General features: G+C 38.8%; 2 protein-coding genes across 2 annotated transcripts in view; one reads left to right on the top strand and one right to left on the bottom strand.

The window, feature by feature from the left end:
- Positions 1-284: 284 nt before the first annotated feature.
- On the top strand, positions 285-19,928 carry MED4 (mediator complex subunit 4). Its single transcript, XM_053563082.1, has 7 exons — positions 285-460; positions 8,526-8,592; positions 12,569-12,739; positions 14,103-14,160; positions 16,032-16,118; positions 17,302-17,433; positions 19,734-19,928. The coding sequence occupies exons 1-7, from the start codon at positions 336-338 to the stop codon at positions 19,904-19,906; spliced, it is 813 nt and encodes a 270-aa protein (XP_053419057.1). The 5' UTR covers positions 285-335; the 3' UTR covers positions 19,907-19,928.
- Positions 2,392-20,945, bottom strand: part of NUDT15 (nudix hydrolase 15) — a 33,677-nt gene continuing 15,123 nt past the window's right edge. Inside the window, exon 2 of the mRNA XM_053563079.1 lies at positions 2,392-4,263. Coding sequence (XP_053419054.1) covers positions 2,441-4,234 — 1,794 coding nt within the window. The 5' untranslated portion in view covers positions 4,235-4,263 and the 3' untranslated portion in view covers positions 2,392-2,440. The remainder of the gene's footprint in view (positions 4,264-20,945) is intronic.

The raw sequence follows: 20,945 nt of genomic DNA, 5'->3' as shown, positions 1-20,945 counted from the left end.
TTATACTCTACTCTTAATGGTTTTGAAATATACCATTGCATTATGCACATTAGGTGAAGTCCCACCTCCTATTGATTTTTGAAACCACTAGGCCTGTGCTGTGCTTCCTGTTCTCTGTTCAAGTCTCTCCTGAGGTTTGAACGCCAACGCCCTTGCTGGCCCAGCAGATGGCGCCACCGCCGCACTGCCCCTCCAGGCACGCAGGGGACGCGCTGGCCAAGCCTCGCGTCCCTCGCCTCTATGACTCTTCCTTCCGCTTCCGAGCCCATATAAGTTCTTTCGCCTCCGTGTCAGTGCGCAGTGTGAGTGCGCCGGCCTATTAGTTCGTATTAAGTATGGCTGCATCTTCCAGTGGGGAGAAGGAGAAGGAGCGGCTCGGAGGCAGCTTGGGGGCCGCGGGTGGTAACAGCACACGAGAGCGGCTGCTGTCTGCTCTTGAAGATCTGGAGGTCTTGTCGAGGTAATGACGTCGGCCTCAGCCCGGCTGGGGTTGTGGCGAGGGGCTGACTCTGGAGTCGATCCGGGCGCTTGGCGGGGAGGGGAGAACCTAGCTCGGGGAAGCCTCTGGTGCGCAAATGTTGTGGACTTGGGGTCTGCAAACCTTCGGAACTCTGGGAGGAATATTTTTTCCCGCTGGGGAATATTTTAGAATAACAGTAATCCTGGAACGCCCAGGAATGTAAGAGCCGTAGCGGAACTCAAGAAATCGCGCCGTCTCAACCCCTTCGGCCACCGACACTGAGCCAACATTTATGGAATTCCTCCTGGGTGCCCAGCGCTGCGGAGGTGGTAGCGAAGGGGCAGCTGGATGTTGATTATCTAAAAGGAGTGAGCATGTGTAAAGTGATTGAAGGGATCCCCTGCAGGCTACGGAGCACAGGGAATAGGCACCTTTTCCGCTCTGGTCAAGGCCGGTTTCCTGAAAAGAAGAGTTCAGCGGACTCACTAGGCAACCGGTAGATACAAAAGCCTGGAAACGCGACCAGGAGCATCCACGACTTGGAATTGCAGTTTAGTAGTTTGGGATGATCTCTTTGGCAGAGATAGATGAACTTGGATATCATTCTCCATATTGTCACCTTTCCTGATAGTCTTTCAAGTTGGAGTCTTCCTTAACTTCCTCATGTAACTTGGATGTTAAATTGTATAGGTTCTACCTCCTAAAATGTTCAGATTTGCCCTCATTCTTATCTCCGCTGTCGCTACTCCTTACAGTTTTACTTAACCTTAATTCTTATATATTTTATCCTTTTGTGTTGCCTAAGACTGGTTACGGTTTTTTTTTGTTTGTTTGTTTGTTTTGTTTTGTTTTTTAAAGACGGAGTGTCCCTCTATCGCCCTCGGTAGAGTGCCGTGGCGTCACACAGCGCACAGCAACCTCCAGCTCCTGGGCTCAGGCGATTCTCCTGCCTCAGCCTCCCGAGTAGCTGGGACTACAGGCGCCCGCCACAATCCGGTCATTTTTTTGTTGCAGTTTGGCCGGGCTTGAACCTGCCACCCTCGGTATATGGGGGCCTGCGTCCCACTCACTGAGCAACAGGCGCTGCCCAAGACTGGTTACTGTTTTAAAAAGCATTTCATAAAGAAAAAAAAAGGCATTTTCATATCACTTTTCTGCAGAAAAATATTTGATAGGTTCCCATTGTTCAGTGTTGTTAAGTCCAAATTCCTTAAGTTGTGTACAGCAAGTCCATTCTCCATCTCTCTCAGTCCATTCTCCATCTCTCTCAGTCCATCCTGTCCTCGTTTTCTTCCACACCCCTCTGCCCTCCTTAACCCTCACTCTAGCTTTGGTGAATACTCCCCATTCTCACACTAGCCAGACTTTATCATCGGTGCCCTTCCCACTCCACTTCCAAATTCATCCTTCCAAATCCAGCTCAAATGTCATCGTTTTCGTAGATAACATTCTTTGACAGCTTTAGAATAAATCTTATCTCCTGCATTTTGAAATATACCTGATCTAATTAACCATCAGCATTTTACTTTTACTGTATTTCTTTTTTTTTAGACAGAGTCTCCCTCTGTCACCCCGGGTAGAGTGCGATGACCCTTTCTTCATAGTTCACAGCAACCTCAAACTCCTAGCCTCAAGCAATCCTCTTGCCTCAGCCTCCCACAAATAGCTGGGACTACAGGGGCCGGCCAAGACACCCATCTGGTTTTTCTGTTTTTAGTAGAGGTGAGATCTTGCTCTTGTTCAGGCTGGTCTCCAACTCCTGAGCTCAAGCAATCCAACCACCTAGGCCTCCCAGAGTGCTAGAATTACAGGCATGAGCCACGTCTCCTGGCCTTTCACCTTTGCTGTAAATTTAGTCCCTGCTACGGAATTACTTACCAGGTTACTAGGTCAGCATGGCATTAAATGATGAAAGAAAAACCTAAAAACACAGACACCAGAACACATGATATTAAATGGCTTATGTGTTTAATCCACTGTTTAAACTGTATTAGACTCAGATAGTATCTGATGACAAATAGGGCACATGGAATTTTCAGCTGGCCAGTGATGAGTACCATGAGTAAGAAACTCATAGGCACAAGGCAGCTGTCTTAGGGTATTGCCTCTATGTAAATGTTTACACGGATTAATGCAAGCTCTGTCTTCTTTGTCTTTGCTGGTTTTATACTTTGTGATGAAGACTTTGTTGGTTTCTTTATTATTAGTTAGTCCTCTCAAATGAATACGTGCATTATTTCTCAGTAAAAAGACACTAGCCAGACGGAGCATTTGTAGTATGATGTTTTCGGTTAAATTATTGATGTCTTTGTTCTGTACTACATTATTGTCTTTGGGACAGCTGATCAAAGCTTCATTTAGTTCATGTTGAGTTATTCTTTTTAAGTTATTAAACAACAAATTAACATCCCACGAATGCTGCCTAGCCCACTGCTTTTCTAAATAGGACCAACTTTCATTTGAAAAACTCAGTGTGCTGAACCTAACCAGTGCTTTTAGAACCATTGATCTGCCATAGCAAGTCTCTGAAATACCTTGAAGAGGTAGCCATGTAGTTCTAATACAAGTTTGTGCTCCACTGAATTTAGAAAAACTAATGATTAACTGGGAAATACCTCTGCTGCTCCTGTATGAGCCAATTTTTCCAGTTCTTTGAATTGTGGATGTTCTGCTCGAAATATTCCTTTGAGCTATTTCTCCTTGGAGAATTCTTACCTGAAGGCTAAGTCTAATACTTGGTTGGCTTCTGACATCTTTGTTACGGAATCTTGATGGTGCTGCTGAATGTGAAAGTAGTTTAATTACAGTGTCCTTTATTGTTTGTTTATTTTGACCAACCATATGGTATGGATGATAGCGATTAATTTTTCTGAGAATACATTGTCTTCGAGAAGTGACACCCTCTTTGGGAAACTGTGGCTGCTGTCTTTTGTTCTGAGTAGGTCTTGTTCTTAGAACTTCAAATCTTTGCCTTAGTATATCCAATGAACTATTACTTCTCACCCTTCTGCTCTTGAGCTCAGTAAATTCATTTCTTTTCTGAGCTTTACTTACTGTATCATTTCTGTTTTGCTGAGTAGCCCTGGTATATATTTCATGTTCACCAAGTTCAGGAACTGTTTTTCTGAGCCTGTCCATCCAAGGTAATGGTCTTTGAGAATTTCTTCTGACATTGGACAACCCAGTAGTCAGTCTTGAGATCTTGCCTTTGGGTCTTCTGGCTTCTTGGTTGTGTATCTGAAGTGTGTTTTCCTGATGCTTTTGGTACCTACAGGATTGCATATACTTGATATTCATGTACTCTTCACTTGGGATAGCATAATCAAGTAATTTGTTATTTAGGTTAAAGTTTAGACTAAATAGAAATTCTCTTGCATCTAGAGTCAGCCAATTTGTAACTTTGCATATTGGATTTTTTCCTTTATTACTGAGGATAGCATTTCCCATTTGATGGAACAGATTTACCCACTGAAGTAGTGGATAGTCATTTACGTTTTCCTCAAGAACCTCAGTGTTTCTGAAATCTCCTTCAACTTTCCAGTTGTACATTATCAGTTGAGGTACTGAGTTCTCTTTTGCCTCCTCTAAAAGAAGCTGTAGTTCTGTTGTCCTTTCTCCATAAGTGCCAAAAAGACTTTGATGTCTTATTAATTTGTAATCTTTCTTACTGAATCTACTGACAGATGGGTGATACGATTCTTCTTCCTTGAGGGGCTGGGTAGTCAGTATTAGTGACCATTGTCTTGAAAGCTTGTTTTTCTTTGATTTTCTCATGACTTATCCACCACGTTGTTTGTTCATCTCTAAAGAAAAAGCAAATGACAGTAGGTAAATGAAATATGTACCTCTTTTATGAAGCTGGAGATGGTGGCGGTATGGAAGAGATGTCACTTTCTGGTTTGCCACCTAAGGCTCATGGGAACTCCACAGAATGAACGTAGGCCAGTGTGATTGGCTTTCACAAAGTCCCATTGTGTGCTCACTCTCAGACTTAGTTACATGTACTGATTCTGTGATATATGAAGTTTGTCACTGGCCTGTGATATTTGTTTTTTGTTTTGTAGAGACAGAGTCTCACTTTATGACCCTCAGTAGAGTGCTGTGGCATCACACAGCTCACAGCAACCTCCAGCTCCTGGGCTTAAGCGATTTTCTTGCCTTAACTTCCGGAGTAGCTGGGACTATAGGCGCCCGTCACAAGGCCCAGCTATTATTTTGTTGCCGTTCGGCTGGGACCGAGTTTGAACCCACCACCCTCGGTATATGGGGCCGGCGCCTTACCGACTGAGCCACAGGTGCCACCCAGTGTGTATGGTTGCATTTTATAAAATATAAGAAGAAAATCTCACTAATGTGCCCTTTTTGGGGAGTGGGAGGGGACAGAGTCTCGCTCTGTTGTCTCAGCTAGAGTGCCCTGGTATCAACCTAGCTCAAAGAAACCTCACACTCCTGGGTTCAAGCTATCATCCTGCATCAGCCTTTCAAATAGTTGGGACTACAAGTATCCACCATGATGCCCAGCTAATTTTTCTATTTTTAGTAGTGATGGGGTTTCTTGCTCAGGCTGGTCTTGACCTCCTGAACCCAAGAGATCCTCCTACCATGGTCTCCCAGAGTGTTAGGATTACAGGCATGAGCCACCATGCCCCGCCATGCCTTACCTATTTTTATATTGAGCCTGTTGACTTTAGAAAATGGCAGATTTGAAATTTAGGATATATTTTTACCGTTAGGGTTATGTAGTTTTTCAGTATATTTGTTACTAGGTAAAATGTAATAGAATGAAGTAGTCTTTGGAAGAAATTAAAACAATAGAAACACAGATTGTAGTCTAAAGGTTTTTCTTAACCTGTCTCTATGTCAGAACTCATTGTCTGACAGAAACCATATAGAGAGGGGTCTTGATGTTTCCACGCCAGCCTGTTAATTCTTGTTAACTATAATTTACCTGAAGGATACTACCACTAGCAATATGGGCTCTAAGCCCTATGTCTACTATATTTCTATGTTATAATGTGGCTGGATCCTAATGTGGCATGTCAGGAATGCTCTTTTCTTCCTCTGTGGCAGGAAGAGGCTCTTATCGCCACACCTATAACCAGAATGGGCACAGGCACCCTTCAGCCTCTTTTCACCACTGGGGAGAGCAGAGGTTTCCATTCCGTCTTGGACTGTTAAGAATGTCACTAAGTCTTAGAGGTATCTTCTTGCCTTGTACTCCTCTGTGCCTAAGGCAAACCCATGTAAAGTTTTCTGTGGATATAATCCCAGATTCATAAGAAAAACAAAAAGGCTCATTTTCATCCCCTACCCTAGTCCTACTGCAGTTACCACCATTCTTTCCCTGCCAGAAACTAGCTTTTACTTAGACTAAAAGTTCTTGACGATCTCATCTATGGAGTATGGAAAAAGGTTCATGGGATGTACTGTTTTCATACAATGTCAATTTAATCCATCTCCGAGTCCAGATAGCTCTACCTCCAAAAGATAGCCTGTATCTGTTTGTTTCTCCCACTACCATTATTAAATACTGGAAGCTAGGACCTAGTCAAAGCCAACATCATCTTTTGCCTAGAACACTACAAAACTACCTAACGTGTTTCTTGTTCTGGAGCTCTTACAGTCTATTTACCAAACAGCTCGGGAATTATTTAGAAATATAAATCAGGTCATGCCGTTTGCCTGTTTAAAATGATCAGTGGCTTCCTATTGGACTTTATTTTTTTGTTTGTTTGTTTTGTTTTTTTTTATTTCAGGTTAATGTGTGGGTACAAACAACCAGGTCACAGTGTTTGAATTTATTAGGAAGAGTCCCTCTTTAATTGTGTCCTGCACCCGAAAGGTGTGTCATACAACCCCACATCGTGCCCATTTTCCTATTGGACTTGGAGTGAAACACTAATCCTGTACCATGACTACTCGCCCTACCTAATCAGGCCCCTGCCTGCCTGTCTCGTCCTCTCCGCAGTGCTTCTAGTGCTCTGGCTGCACCTCTGCAAACCCATCTTTGGGCCACTGAACTAGCTCTGCCGACTGGTCTTGCCTCAGAATGTTTTGGTTGGCTTCTCTCGTTTAATTCATGTCCTACCTGAAAGATGTGCCCTTAGCAACACCTCTGACTACCCAATTTAAGTAGCATCCCACCTCCTGGACAGTCTCTACCATAGCACTCTGCTTTATTCCCTTCCCAATCCTTTTTACTCTGGTTTTATTTCTTCTCTTATTCTCTCCTGTGTTAGAATTTAAGTGCCATTGTTCACTTTCATAACCCAAGTATCTAGAAAGTGGCTGGCACATAAATAGGCACTCAATAAATATTTGATGAATGAGTAAATGAATGCTTTGTGTTTTTATATGTGCTTTCCATTAATTAACTAATATATAATGATAGGGGGAAATAGAGTGGTCAGGCTTAAGTCCAATTGGCATCCTCTTGAAAAATGGTGTGAGGCTAGCAGGAAGGAAGGTAGAAAAAGAAAGGTAAAAATAACTTGGCAGTCAGTGATAAGGTCCCAACACTTGGTCTGACTAGAGTGGTGTTAGGTAGCTAATTGTAAGGCTGCCTTCTCCTGCATAATTTCTGAAAAGTCCTATCTATCAACAAGTTTAAAACTAATATATAAATATTACCTGCTATACATTTTTTCTTGACCTTTTTTCCCTTGATCTGTTAACTAACTTTAATGTAGGAAAATTGCATATCTGTTAAGTGAGCCTTCTAGAAGGATAAAATTTTACCATGTGTGAAAATCTCTTAGCTGATGTTTTTTAATTAAAAAAATCATTTAAAGTGGAGAGTCATTAAAAAATGATCTATGCATCCCTTAATTGCTTTATTTTACCTTAAAACATATAAACATAATGTTTCTTCACTAATCATTTCATAGAAGACAAAGGTCAGGAAGGTTTTTCTTCAAAGGGCCAGATAGTAACTATGTTTGGTTTTATGAACTCCATGGTCTCTGCTGCAACTACTCAGCACTGCCCTTGTAGTGGAAAAGCAGCCATATACAACATGTAAACTGATGGGCATGCTTTCTTCCAAGAAAGCATTACTTACAAAAACTGCTGATACGTGGCTTTGGTCTGCAGACTTCTGATGTAGAAGTTTTTCATGCATAAATCTTTCAGAATGCATTGTCTATGATTTCTAGTTTGATTTCTATATCAAATCAAAATGAGAACTCAGCCTCTCATCAAGCAGTCTTAGAGCAGACTCTTGCTGAGTTTTTATGATCTTTTCCTGGTTGTTTATAGTTGTCCTTCGCAAACCTCTATTGAGTCTTTCCAAACATTTGGCTTAGTTTTTATAGAAAGAACTAAATAATGCACTCTCACCTAAAAAGCACAATGTAAGGGTTTATGGCACACTTCCTGGGTGAGGAACTACACCTAATACTCTACAACTTACACACTACCTAACAAACACAAACAGTGTAACCTAAACATCTGTACCCTCATATTAATTTGAAATTAAAAAAAAAAAGAATGCTATTCATGATCGTATCTTATCGGTATTTGTGTGATGGATTTTATATAGTGATAAGCAAAACTGGTATAGATAAGTTTGGTAACAAGCACAACTGGTTTTGGTGAGAGTGCAGTGTAGCAGTGAGAGCTGAAATCCATAGTCCTAGGGGACCACAGGGCAGTAGCCAAAGTGTTCAGCATGCCACGAGTACCTTGAATCCAGCAAGTCAGCTAGATAGAGAGCAGAGCTGTTAAGAAAGCCTCTATTGGCTCCATACCTATAGCTCAGCGGCTAGGGCGCCAGCCACATACACCAGAGCTGGTGGGTTCAAATCCAGCCCGGGCCTGCCTAACAACAATGACAACTACAACCAAAAAATAGCCAGGCGTTGTGGCGGGCGCCTGTAGCCCCAGCTACTTGGGAGGCTGAGGCAAGAGAATTGCTTAAGCCCAAGAGTTTGAGGTTACTGTGAGCTGTGATATGGAGGGTGACATAATGAGACTCTATCTCAAAAAAAAAAAAAAAAAAGAAAGAAAGCCTCTATTGTAAGTAGAAACTTTGTAAAGTTTTTTTGTTGGTTTGTTTTTCTTTTAGGGAACTTATAGAAATGCTGGCAATTTCAAGAAACCAAAAGTTGTTACAAACTGGAGAGGAAAACCAGGTAAGTGGTTTCTTTTTTTTAATGTAAAAAATAAAAACCAATCACTTCTGCAAGTTTCGTATTATATATACTTTGTGTGGACAGGAAGATTGGAGCCTGTTATTAATGGAAACATTAAAATTGGTATTTTCTTTGCATCCTGTACATAACAGTATGCCTAAGAATAGTTGCCTACAGTTTTGGCAGTATATTATTCTTTTCCCTTATAGTTCTAGTTACACTTGCACATTTGTTTACTTTTGTCTTTTTATTAACTAAAAAAAGTTTGTTAAATGGAGATTAAAGCCATATTTGGAATCAAAAGTTAGTGCTGTCATAAACTTAGCCTTTTATTAGGCCTAATTTCCCTAATGAAACTTAAAAATGAATGGAAATGAAAGAGCACACAACTGTTAGTAGAGGTTATCTTGTGGGTATTGAATTTATAGGTAGTTTTTATTTGCTTTATACTTTTTTTTTTTGAGACAGTCTTACTTTGTCACCCTTCTACCAAGTGCCGTGGCGTCACAGCTCACAGCAACCTCATACTCCTGAGCTCAAGCAATTCTCTTGCCTCAGCCTCCCAAGTAGCTGGGACTACAGGTGCCCTCCACAACATCCAGCTATTTTTTGTTGCAGTTGTCATTGTTGGTTAGCTGGACCAGGTCAGTTTCGAACCTGCCAACTTTGGTGTATGTGGCTGGGACTGCAGCCATTGTGCTATGGGCGCGGAGCCTATTTGCTTTATACTTCTCTGTACTTCTTAGTTTCTATAGTGAACATATTTTTTTTCCTATAGTGAACATATTTTTTTCTAATTCTGAAAATTTTTAAAGCTACATTTTATATTATGCTTTTACCATAATTAAAAAATACTTGTAAAGAGAAAATGAATGAGGATGATTAACCTTTCTAGAGAAGATGTAAATCAGGAGACAAGCTGGTATCGTGGCTTACTCCTGTCCAGCACTCTGGGAGGCTGCTGCAGGTGGATTGCCTAAGTTTAGCAGTTTAAGACCAACCTGAAGCAGGAGCGAGACCTTGTCTCTAAAAATAGCCAGGGGTTGTTGCAGGCTACAGTAGTCCCAGCTACTTGGGAGGTTCAGGCAAAAGAATCTCTTTGAGCCCAAGAGTTTGAGGTTCGAGGTTGCTGTGAGCTATGATGCCCTCTGAGGGCGACAAAATGAAACTCTGTCTGAAAAAATGGAAAAACAAAAACACCCCCCCAAAACAGGAGACAATATCTCACAGACCTTTTCTTTCCATCCTCTGCCCCTTCATTATCCAAGTTTTATCTTATGACATGTTTTGTTTTGAGGGCAGAGACATCTGATGGGCCCAATAGAGAAGTGTCAGAGAACCTGTTTTCTTCAAAGATTAAGGATCCAGATAAGACAAGTTAGAGAAAGCTGCTAACTTTAGGGTATTGGGATTTTTGTTTGTTTTGTTTTTATGAAAAGAAAGGCTAGAGGTAAATATGTTAATAGAATATTCCTTGTCTCTCAGATACTCTATTAATAGATGCTTGTGGGATTAAATAGGAATTTATACAAAATGTGTGAGAAGTAGAATGCAAGGCTTGACTTAATCTTCTAGACATTTATTAAACACATACTCATAGCAGTTCTATAAGCCAGGCACACAGATTATTCAGAAGGTGACAATAAGACCTACATAATCATCACTTCTCGTTTATGTTTTGAGACAGGGTCTCACTTTGTTGCCTGGGCTAGAGTTCAGTGGTAATGATTATAGCTTACTGAACATCAAACTCCCAGGCTCAAGAGCTCCTTTTGCCTCAGCTTTCCAAAGTGCTTAAGACTATAGGCCCGAGCCACGGCCCCCTGACCTACCTTATACATTTTAAGGAGTCACAGTTCTGTGAATGTATATTGTTTAGCACTGACAGTTCCTGTATAATTTTCATTGGGGATGTGCCTATTTGAAAATAGGATGTGATGGGCGGTGCTGCCCCATATACCAAGGGTGGCCGGTTCGAACCCGGCCCTGGGCCAGCTAAAACAGCAGTGACAACTGCAACAAAAATAGCTGGGTGTTGTGGTGGGCACCTGTAGTCCCAGCTACACTGGAGGCCAAGGCAAGAGACTCACCGAAGCCCAAGAGTTGGAGGTTGCTGTGAGCTGTGATGCCACAGCACTCTACCGAAGGCAACAAAGTGAGACTCTGTCTCAAAAAGAAAAAAAAAAGAAAATAGGATGTGCCTATTTGAAAATTTTCTTACCACCATTTTGAATACTCATGATTTCGTATTGAATTTTAGAATAGGATAGTAATGGTCTTTAGTTAAACCTTCTGTGAAACTGAGCTTCAGGTGAGCAAATGAACTAGAGGTCCATGGTGAGTGGAACCACAACCTAGGTCTTTGACTATAGTTGAAAAATTTTTTCCTACTGAACAATAAAATCTAAAGAGTCTGATGTCTTACTCTTTGATAGCATACAGGTTAGTTCAAACCACGTAAACATCTTGAAAGTTGTCATGGAACTAAGTGAGACAGAGTCTCACTTTATCGCCCTCGTAGAGTGCTGTGGTGTCACAGCTCACAGCAACCTCCAACTCCTGGGCTTAGGCGATCCTCTTGCCTCAGCCTCCCAAATAGCTGGGACTACAGGTGCCCACCACAACGCCTGGCTATTTTTTTTTGTTGGTTGTTGTTGCAGTTTGGCTGGGGCCGGGTTCCAACCCGCCACCCTCGGCATATGGGATCAGCATCCTACACCCTGAGCCACAGGCGCCACCCAGTAGTACAGCTTTTTTTGTTTGTTTGTTTGTTTGCAGTTTTTGGCCGGGGCTGGGTTTGAACCTGCAACCTCCGGCATATGGGGCCAGTGCCCTACCCCTTTGAGCCACAGGCACCACCCCAATAATACTGCTTTTATAGAAACGGAAACCTAACTTTCTCCTTATGACTTGGAAGAAATGGGGATTAGAGAGCTATTGGACAAATAGAATATACCTTTTATAGAAAAAGCTTTCTGTTGTTTAAAATAATGTTTAATACACAGAAATTGTACCACAGTCTTTTGTCTATTACACACATATATCAGAATTCCTATTAAAATGAGAGGAACTTCATGTCAAAATGATACCTGTATATTTTAGTTTTCAATAAAATTTTAAAAACGTTCCAGATTTTGATAGTTATTTCCTTTATGATGTATTATTCTCTTTTTAGCACAGTAAAGTACGAGTATTTAGAAATGTATTTTAATTCTGTAATGGGGTGATGGTATCAGCCTTTGGAAGGCTCTTCCTGTGTCTACTTAACATGCATTTTATCATGAATCCTCATAATAACTTCATACAATAGCTACTATTATTATATCCCTTTTCCTCATACTGAGAAAACAGGCTCAGAAAGGCTGGTAACTTTCCCTCTGTCACACAGCTAGCAAATGGAGGACTAGAGATAGGAACAAACCCTAGACTTTGCATTTAACACATTTTAACCTTCATGGCTTTTTGCCATATCTGCATACCACCTATTTACTGTTTTTTGAAATCACTATTATTTTTGGACCATCTTCATTCTAAGCTATGCTGTGTCTGAAATCACAGGTTTAATGTCCCAGTTAACATTTTTTTCTAATACATATTAACACAAATGTGTACCTGCAAAAGTCTAAGTTTTTGGTGCCATCTAAAATCATCTCAAGTACGAAATTCTGTGAGAACCTCCATTAAAGTGCATTTTTAAGGGTACACTTCCAAATGGGAAGTGAATAACCCTGCATATGTTGGCATAGTACTTGTACTAGAAGGCTGGAGAATAGCAGAAAAAGTAGAAAACCTTGATAATCATGTGTTTCCAAAAATAATCAAAGTAGGCTATTTTTTTTTTAGCATAGATCAGAAATAATATTTTGAGGATGTTAACATTTTATAGCCTAGCCAATTCATATATGGGTTCTTTGTTTCATTGAAATGTAGTCTTTCAGTATTTTATTGTCTGATTTAATCAGCTATCACCTGACAGGTCCTGGAATTGTTAATTCACCGTGATGGGGAATTTCAAGAACTTATGAAACTGGCACTTAATCAGGGCAAAATTCATCATGAAATGCAAGTTTTAGAAAAAGAAGTAGAGAAAAGAGACAATGATATTCAGCAACTACAAAAACAACTGAAGGAAGCAGAGCAAATACTGGTGAGTTGACAGAGGTTCTTATGGTGAAAGGGATATTGTTTAATCTATTTCTGAAAAATAAACTTGTCAGTATTTTGAAGAGCAGAAAATGATTTTCCAGGTATAAAAATGACATCCTATTATTTTCAGTTAGTCTGCATTATATTTGAGCCACATTCTCATTATTTAAAGATATCACATTTTTAATTCTTAATAATCGAAATCTTCAGGGCAGGAGCTCATGTGTGTACATGCACAGTCTCTCTCTTATTCTTAGGCTAAATCTTCAGTTACTATTTATTAAAACTTGTGTTTTTTTTGTTTTTTTTTTTTTTGAGACAGTTTCACTTTGTTGCCCTTGGTAGAGTGCTGTGTGTGGCATCACAGGTCACAGCAACCTCAAATTCTTGAACTCAAGTGATTTTCTTGCCTGAGCCTCCCAAGCAGCTGGAACTACAGGTGCCCACCACAAAGCCTGGCTACTTTTTTTTTGTTTTGTTTGTTTAGCAGGCCTGGGCGGGGTTTGAACCCACCAGTCCTACAGCATGTGGCTGGCACCCTAACCACTGAGCTACAGGCACCGCCTAAAACTTAAGTTTTTTTTTATGTAATTATATCTTCTATGTTTAGTTTCTAGCTTTGTTACAAATAATACTTTGATATCTTTGTAGATAAAATTTTTTTCTGTTGCATTTTGATTACATTTAACTGAGTTTTATCATGTAGATAGTAGTAACTAAGATTGAGTACTTAGGCACTAGGCCTGGTGCTTTGCACTACAAATGCATTACTTCAGTCTTTATAACAATTCATACAATGTCAATGTCTTTATTCAAATGAAGAAACGAAGACTTTAAATAAATAACTTATTTGCCCAAGAAGGCTAAAAAGTAGAGAGATTCCACTTAAACATAAATTCTCTGACTCCATACTGTTAACCACTGTGTCATACTGAGGCTTGTACATAAACTTACAGTACTTTTTAAATTAAATATAACAAGCAAGAGCAAGTCCTCATCTCTACTAAGAATACGGAAACTAGCCAGGTGTTGTGGCAGATGCCTGTAGTTCCAGCTACTTGGCAGGCTGAGGCAAAAGGATTGCTTGAGCCCAGGAGTTTGATGTTGCTGTGAGCTGACACCACAGCCCTCTGCCCAGAGCGACAAAGACGCCACATCAAAAAAAAAAAAGAAAAAGAAATGTATATAACTGAAATAAATGATATCAAGTGAGGTTTCAGAACATAACAGATAAATTGTGTGGATTTCCAAATTTTGCATGTGGTTCCTGTGGGATAAATGATTTTGTGAATTAAGCCAAAAACTGTTCTTGATATAGTTAAGAATAATATATATATATATATTTTTAATTGTTTTTATATTAGGCAACAGCTGTTTACCAAGCAAAAGAGAAATTAAAGTCAATAGAAAAAGCAAGAAAAGGTTAGTACTATGGGAAGACTGGTCTAAAAAATCCAAGTTCTGGCTTCAAGAAACTAAGAGAGTACACAGGTCACTATGTAAGTTTTGAGACAGACTGTTATGTATGGTCCATTATTTCACTTTCAAGAGACACAGTCCACAAGCATCCTTTCTGATTCACCCATGCAAGTTTCAACTTGCTTGGCTTATTGGTGGTGCTGGGAAGGCTTCATTTGCTTCCGTTGGAGTGGATTTTCTGTTTCATAATGACTCATGTATTGCTGCTGTTGAAAGATTCTAATAAATTTTATTTGTAATTCTTGATATGTTCTAGTGTTCTAGCATTGTTGTGCTGGGTGTTTTTCAGGTGATAAAAAAAACAGTAATAGAAGGCAAGTTTATAATTTATGGCTGTGTACCCAACTGAAGAGAAGGAGTTTATAAAATTATTGAGAGAAGGGAAATGTGGGCTGAAAGCAAGGAGTATTTGAACTGGATCTTGAAGGCTAAGACATAGTGCAAGAGCAACCACTTGGCAAATGAACTGGGACTAGATACAGCTTTGGGATGTTAGCACGTAACTGTGGTGCAGAGACCCACATGCCTTCCTGTCCCACTGCCCCACTTTAAAGACTTCTGTTGTGGAACTTACTGGGTCTTTTAGTTGGCTAGACTAAAAGTCAGAATTGTAACTAAAACTTTAGTTACTTGCCTTTTATGCTTTTTGGATATGATTTCATATTTAGTCATCTTAGATTTATTACCTTAACTTTTTCTTTGGGAATTTACTTTTTAAGTAAATCATAAAGGGTGGCACCTGTGGCTCAAAGGGGTAGGGTGCCGGCCCCTTATGCCGGAGGTGGCAGGTTCAAACCCAGCCCTGGCCAAAAAAATCTGCAAAAAAAAAAGCATCAAGAGATGGAGCTAGGCTTCTATAACAGGAAACAAATCTCTGGGAGAGGTGACTGAGGCTACCTGTCTTGATTTTAGACCATAGTGTGGTTTTATTTTTAATCCTCAAAAATTTTACACATGTATATACACAGAGTACCTTGTTGCACTGAAACAGTACCTAAAGTTTATAAAATGAAAAGTGAGTTGTTCTCACTTCTCAGAGTTAACTACTATTAATGTTTGCTGTGTATCCTTTCAGACTTTTTTTCTAGATCTGTGAATATGTATATACTAAAAATACAAACACATGTACATACATTTTAAAACAAAGAAGATCATGCTATACATATTTAGCAGTTTAGTTTTTCACCTAATTACATTGTAGGCATCTTTCTACTTAGGTCTGCTTAGAGACTTGAGCCATGTTAAACAGAATGGTGTGAACTGTCTCCTCTGATTTCATAGTTTGTATGTCACTGAGAAATGAAGCACTGTTTTCTCTGTGTTGTGCTTACTGTTGCTTCCAAATGAGTCATAGTGTTTAGTGGCAGTTAATAATGAAGGTTATTGAATGTGGTCATATTTACTAATGTTAGCTGATTTTTCTGAAATAATGTCTTGTTCTTTAGTTTGGAAATATATATGATTTAAGTTTATAATGCATACACAGGTATTGTTAGGAAAGGTAGATGACTGAGATTGTATTTTATTGTACCCCTTGATTGCACTAATGTACACAGCAATGATTTAACGATAATTAAAAAAAATTTTAAAAATTAAAAAAAATAAAAATTAAGTACAATGTGTAACTGATACATGCACTTTTATAGTTTTTTATTTTTTTTGCCTGAGCTGGGTTTGAACCCGCTACCTCTAGTATATGAAGCCGGTGCCCTACTCCTTGAGCCACAGGCGCTGCCCTGATATATGTACTTTTAACGTGACTAGATCTCATGATCTAGACTAAAAGATGATGCTATTTCTTTTAACTTTCTCAGGTGCTATTTCCTCTGAAGAAATAATTAAGTATGCACATAGGATTAGTGCAAGTAATGCTGTGTGTGCGCCACTGACCTGGGTTCCAGGTAAAAATATTTCTCTTTTATTCTAGATATGTGTGGTTTTGAAAATTCATTAGGTGACTGTATACATAAATTAATATAGACTGCATTTATCCTTAAAAACATCTGCTATATATTTTCATATCTTTAATGTCTTTAAGGATATAGGCCATGGGTTTTATAAATTTGATTTTCTACAAAGCCGTTGCCACTAGGGACTGTATTTCTTTAATTTTTTTAAATAACAAATTAAAAAAATAATTAGAAAAATTATAACATGATGCTTTTAGAGCTATAAATATATGTAGCTGTTGAGAACCATCAGGAGTTCCACAAAGCTCCAGTTTGAGTAACAGTCCCAGTTCTCTTAGGTCCTGAGGACCCAATAGCAAACACACAGGCTGGGAAAGAGCTGGAATGATTAGAAACTGGAAAGATAGTAGTAAGTGGTAGCTATTTTGACACTGGATAGAACATAAAACCGGAGACTGAATGGAGAGCATCAGCCTTATTGGAGGAATGGGAGGTAGTTATCACCATTTAACTCCTGAAGGTCGTATTTTATGGAAAAGTACTAAGGGCAACTACAGTTTGGGGAGTGAGCAATCTGGAGTTGATGAGAAACACTACCAATAAGTTGGTCCAAATCTGGCTGTTTCTATCAACCCCAAACTGCCATTCGATATGCTTTGGTAATTAGAATAAACATTACCTACTTTTGATATTCAACTAGAAACTCATAGGAATTAGTCTAAATGACAAGTCAAAGATGTTAGAAAAAAGTCTTAATTTAGACAGTCCTTCCAATAAACATTCTAGACTTTTCTGTCTTATATATGTCATGATCTATTTTCCTTCAGTATGTATCGTTGTTTTCTTATAGAAAATGAAGTTAGCTTAGAAGAATCTAGATCTTTATAGTTTTCTTAAGTTGTCGTTTGGAATGATAACTAAAATGACAGCCTTATTTTATTAATATAGAAAATAGTATATTTGAGGGAAAATTCAGAGAAGTTAAAAATAAATGTATTTTTAAAATTACTATTTTATACCCTTAATAACAATTGATAGGATGACTTTCATGTTCCAAAATTGAACATATAGTTTGAGCTTTTCAGTGTGAACCAAGGCAAATTAATACTCCGGACAAGATATTAATGCTTTTTTAAATGTATGATTAAACTAAAAGCAGTCTTCATTGTTTTAGGGGACCCGCGGAGACCATACCCAACTGATTTAGAGATGAGAAGTGGATTATTGGGTCAAATGAACAATCCTTCCACTAATGGTGTGAATGGTCATTTACCAGGGGACGCACTTGCAGCAGGCAGACTACCAGGTAATTTTCATCAAAAGAATGGGTTTTCAGAGATGACAATAATGGGGTAGTTGGCCTAAACAAGTTTGAGGTTTCAGACTCAGCTCATTTTAATAACTAGGTTCTTTGCCGGTTTACCCTGTTCTCTAGTTTAAAGACTGCTAGATGGAGGTGTGAAATTAGAGTAAGCTGCCTTTCTCTCTTATCTGTTAGGACTATGCCATATTCCTCAGGCATTGGGCCTCTCTTTTTCTTATTGATGTAAATATAACCTTTTTTTTTATAATTGTGAAATATGCTATATTAGTAGAATAAGAAACATAAATGTTCACATTGCAGAGATAAAGTGAACACACTCCTGAACAACCCCTAAGTTAACAAAATAAGTAACAAAAGCTTTTGATAGGCTTCTTATAACTATAAAATAGCACTTTTATGGGACAGTTTTTCTGAGCTTCAATTTTCCAAGTTGCTTATGTTTGTGCTATTTTGCATTTGTCATGTTATCCCTCATTGTTAATATTTTGTAAATGACTTTTGATGTAGTAGAATATTTGGAAAGTAGAAAAAGACAAAAAAGGAAAAAAAAATACCTTTTGAGCCAGTCACTTTAATATTTTAGTCTATTCCCCCCCCCCACATATTTTTACATTGTTAAAAATATGCTCTAATACTGTTTTTATATCATAAGGATGCCCGAGTTACTAAAAATACATTGTATGCATCATTCTTGTTAGCTGCCTAAAGTACAAACCAGGAAACCTGCTGTGTAAGTATTAGTTTCCTTGGATATTGTCACATCTTTTTCCTTGTGATTATACCAGAGTATATGCCAGTCATGGTCCATCAGGAGACAGAAATCACACCAGTAATTTGAACAAGGAGAATTTAAAGAATTAATAACTACTCACAAGGAACTACTAAGGGGTAAAGAGAACTTAGTTTTTAAAAGTAGGAGAGGAACAGATAAGGGGAACATGTAGGACCAAGGCAGAACCCAGGGAAGAGACTGACTAGAAGGGGGTCCTCCCCAGCCTCATCCCAAGACTGATGTTCATACCATGTACACTGTCACTGGGGAGCGTGTAGTGTAGCTATGGCCCACTGCATGGCAGAGGAGTTAGATGTCAGAGGCCAGACCTGGCCAGCAGGAAATTACCCACTGGGGTTTCAGGGAGACTTGCTAGGAAACCGCCCTTTGGGATTGTGATGAAATCTTCTGGGAAACCACCTTCAGGGGTGCCACTGAAAGTTGCTGAGGTAAACACCACTCAATGCTCTTCACACCAGCCAGGCATCACAGGAGTAAAGGAAGAAAACAACACACATGCTGGGGAATCCTGTTCTCTTGTAGTAGTCCCATACTTCTCCCCACTGTCGCCCTCTACTAAACAGCTTAACACTGTCTGCTGGCAGAGGAGAAATCATTTCAGGGACCAGGGAGAAGGGCAGATTTAAAACTGACTAGCACATTTACTTAATACTGTAACCCTTTCTTTAAATCTGCCTTCTTTCTTTTGTCTTGAACTATACCTACTTATATGCTCTGTTCCTTGTTTTCATACTTTTAATATGACTTGGTCTCTTTTTTTGTAAGATATGTATTACACAGACTTGGCTCATCAACTTTTTGATCAGAGTTATTTTCAGTAGCAGCTCCTCTACCTTCTAATAAATTGTTCAGGCTTGGCACCTATAGCACAGTGGTTATGGTGCCAGTCACATACACCGAAGTTGGTGGGTTCGAACTCTGCCCAGGCCAGCTAACCAACAAAAAATGGCTGCAACAAAAAATGGCCGTGCATTGTGGTGGATGCCTGTAGTCCCAGCTACTTGGGAGGCTGAGGCAAGAGAATCGCCCAAGAGTTTGAGGTTGCTGTGAGCTGTGAAGCCACAGCACTAGACTGAGAGCAACAGAGTGAGACTCTGTCTAAAAAAAAAAAAGAAAGAAATTGTTCAAACTTATTATATAATACTTAATGAAGTATGTGGTATCACCTATAGATAGAATAATCTGTGTGACCTAATATATAGGATGCATTTGATTTGTAATGGTACATGTCTTATAAAAGAAAAATTCTGTCAACTATTTGGATAGCTTTTTATAGGGTCATATGTTTTTTTTTACTTAAAAAAAAGCACAGGTTCTCATTTGTTAAAACATCATACTTTTCTTTGATATATTTTATCTTCATTAATTTGGCCAAATGTGTATTTCTAACCTTAAAGTTTATTTCAAATAATGTGCATAAAGGGAACAGTAGTAAGAAGTAGATTGATTACACATAGGACTGTTCCTTATGCTTCTTTCTTTTCTGCAGATGTCCTTGCCCCCCAGTATCCGTGGCAGTCAAATGATATGTCCATGAATATGTTACCACCAAATCACAGTAATGACTTTTTGTTGGAACCTCCTGGGCATAATAAAGAAAATGAAGATGATGTAGAGGTTATGTCAACCGACTCTTCAAGTAGTAGCAGTGACTCTGATTAAAAAGGCATGGAAGACATGATACGGAATTGGATACTATAGAATTCAGTTTCTTTAAACAGTGGCAGGGAAATGTAAATTACACGATAACCAGGTAAATACTGGCTATGGTAGATTTGTGCAGCCTGTTAAAAAAAGTGAACTTTCTTTTTAAAGCCAAAAATCATGGTTTTACTTCTAATCCACTAGGCAGATAATTCAGGGAATAGTCACAATTTACTATTGCCAAAAAAAAGATTATTCTGTTGTTATTATTCTGCTTTCTTACCCTGTTCTGTTCCATTTGTGCTGTATTTGTACATAGCAGTTCTGGAAAGATTCGAAGGAAATTATCTAAGTATATCTCTCTAACAGGCTTCCTGGAATTAGGAAAGCAGTTTTAAAAGGCACTGGATTACTGAATCTGCGTCATATTTCTGAATAACAAAATCCTCATTTGAAGGCTCTGACCCTGTTACAGGAACAGGGGAAATGTCTCATTTTGTACTATCTGTAATTATTGTAATTTTTGTAAATAAATTTACTTTTGTTTGTACCTTGTATGCTTTACAAAAATTAATTATATCGTCAGTATAGGTAAGAAATTATTTCTGTAAATCAAATTGCATTTTATAGTAAGTAGAATTCTGGAGTGAGAATGGGTATGATGTAATGAATAGATCTGAACTAGTAATCCACAGCTAATAGGTTTGTCAGAGATGCACATTCTTATTCCTTAAGAAATAAAAGTTTTTTAAGAACACTTGAAAAAATTTACCACAGGCACATCTGACTTTAAGAATAAATTGTATGAAAGGGTCCAAGATGGAAAGCAGTCATCTCACACCCTCACCTTCTCTTTTCTTACTGCAGTTTTCCAAAGGAGTTACTTATAACTAATGGTGGTTAACCTCCATGTTCAAATAATATGCTTACATAACTCTTTGACTTATAAATTTTAGAGAATGTATCATTTACTTTTTTTTTTGTTCCTGATTGCCCATGTAATACAATAACCATTGTGTAACATTTAGCAAATAGAGTAAAGCACAGAGGAGAAAAT

This window comes from Nycticebus coucang, chromosome 15, assembly GCF_027406575.1.
Source record: "Nycticebus coucang isolate mNycCou1 chromosome 15, mNycCou1.pri, whole genome shotgun sequence".
NCBI lineage: Eukaryota > Metazoa > Chordata > Mammalia > Primates > Lorisidae > Nycticebus > Nycticebus coucang.
This window is presented reverse-complemented; position numbering and strand designations above follow the sequence as displayed.

Bases quoted from the DNA above. Each gene is read 5' to 3' on its own strand.
- MED4 (XM_053563082.1), top strand. From the start codon at position 336: ATGGCTGCATCTTCCAGTGGGGAGAAGGAGAAGGAGCGGCTCGGAGGC. The intron at 16,119-17,301 runs GTAAAAATATTT...TCATTGTTTTAG, and splicing joins GCCACTGACCTGGGTTCCAG to GGGACCCGCGGAGACCATAC. The intron at 17,434-19,733 runs GTAATTTTCATC...TCTTTTCTGCAG, and splicing joins TGCAGCAGGCAGACTACCAG to ATGTCCTTGCCCCCCAGTAT.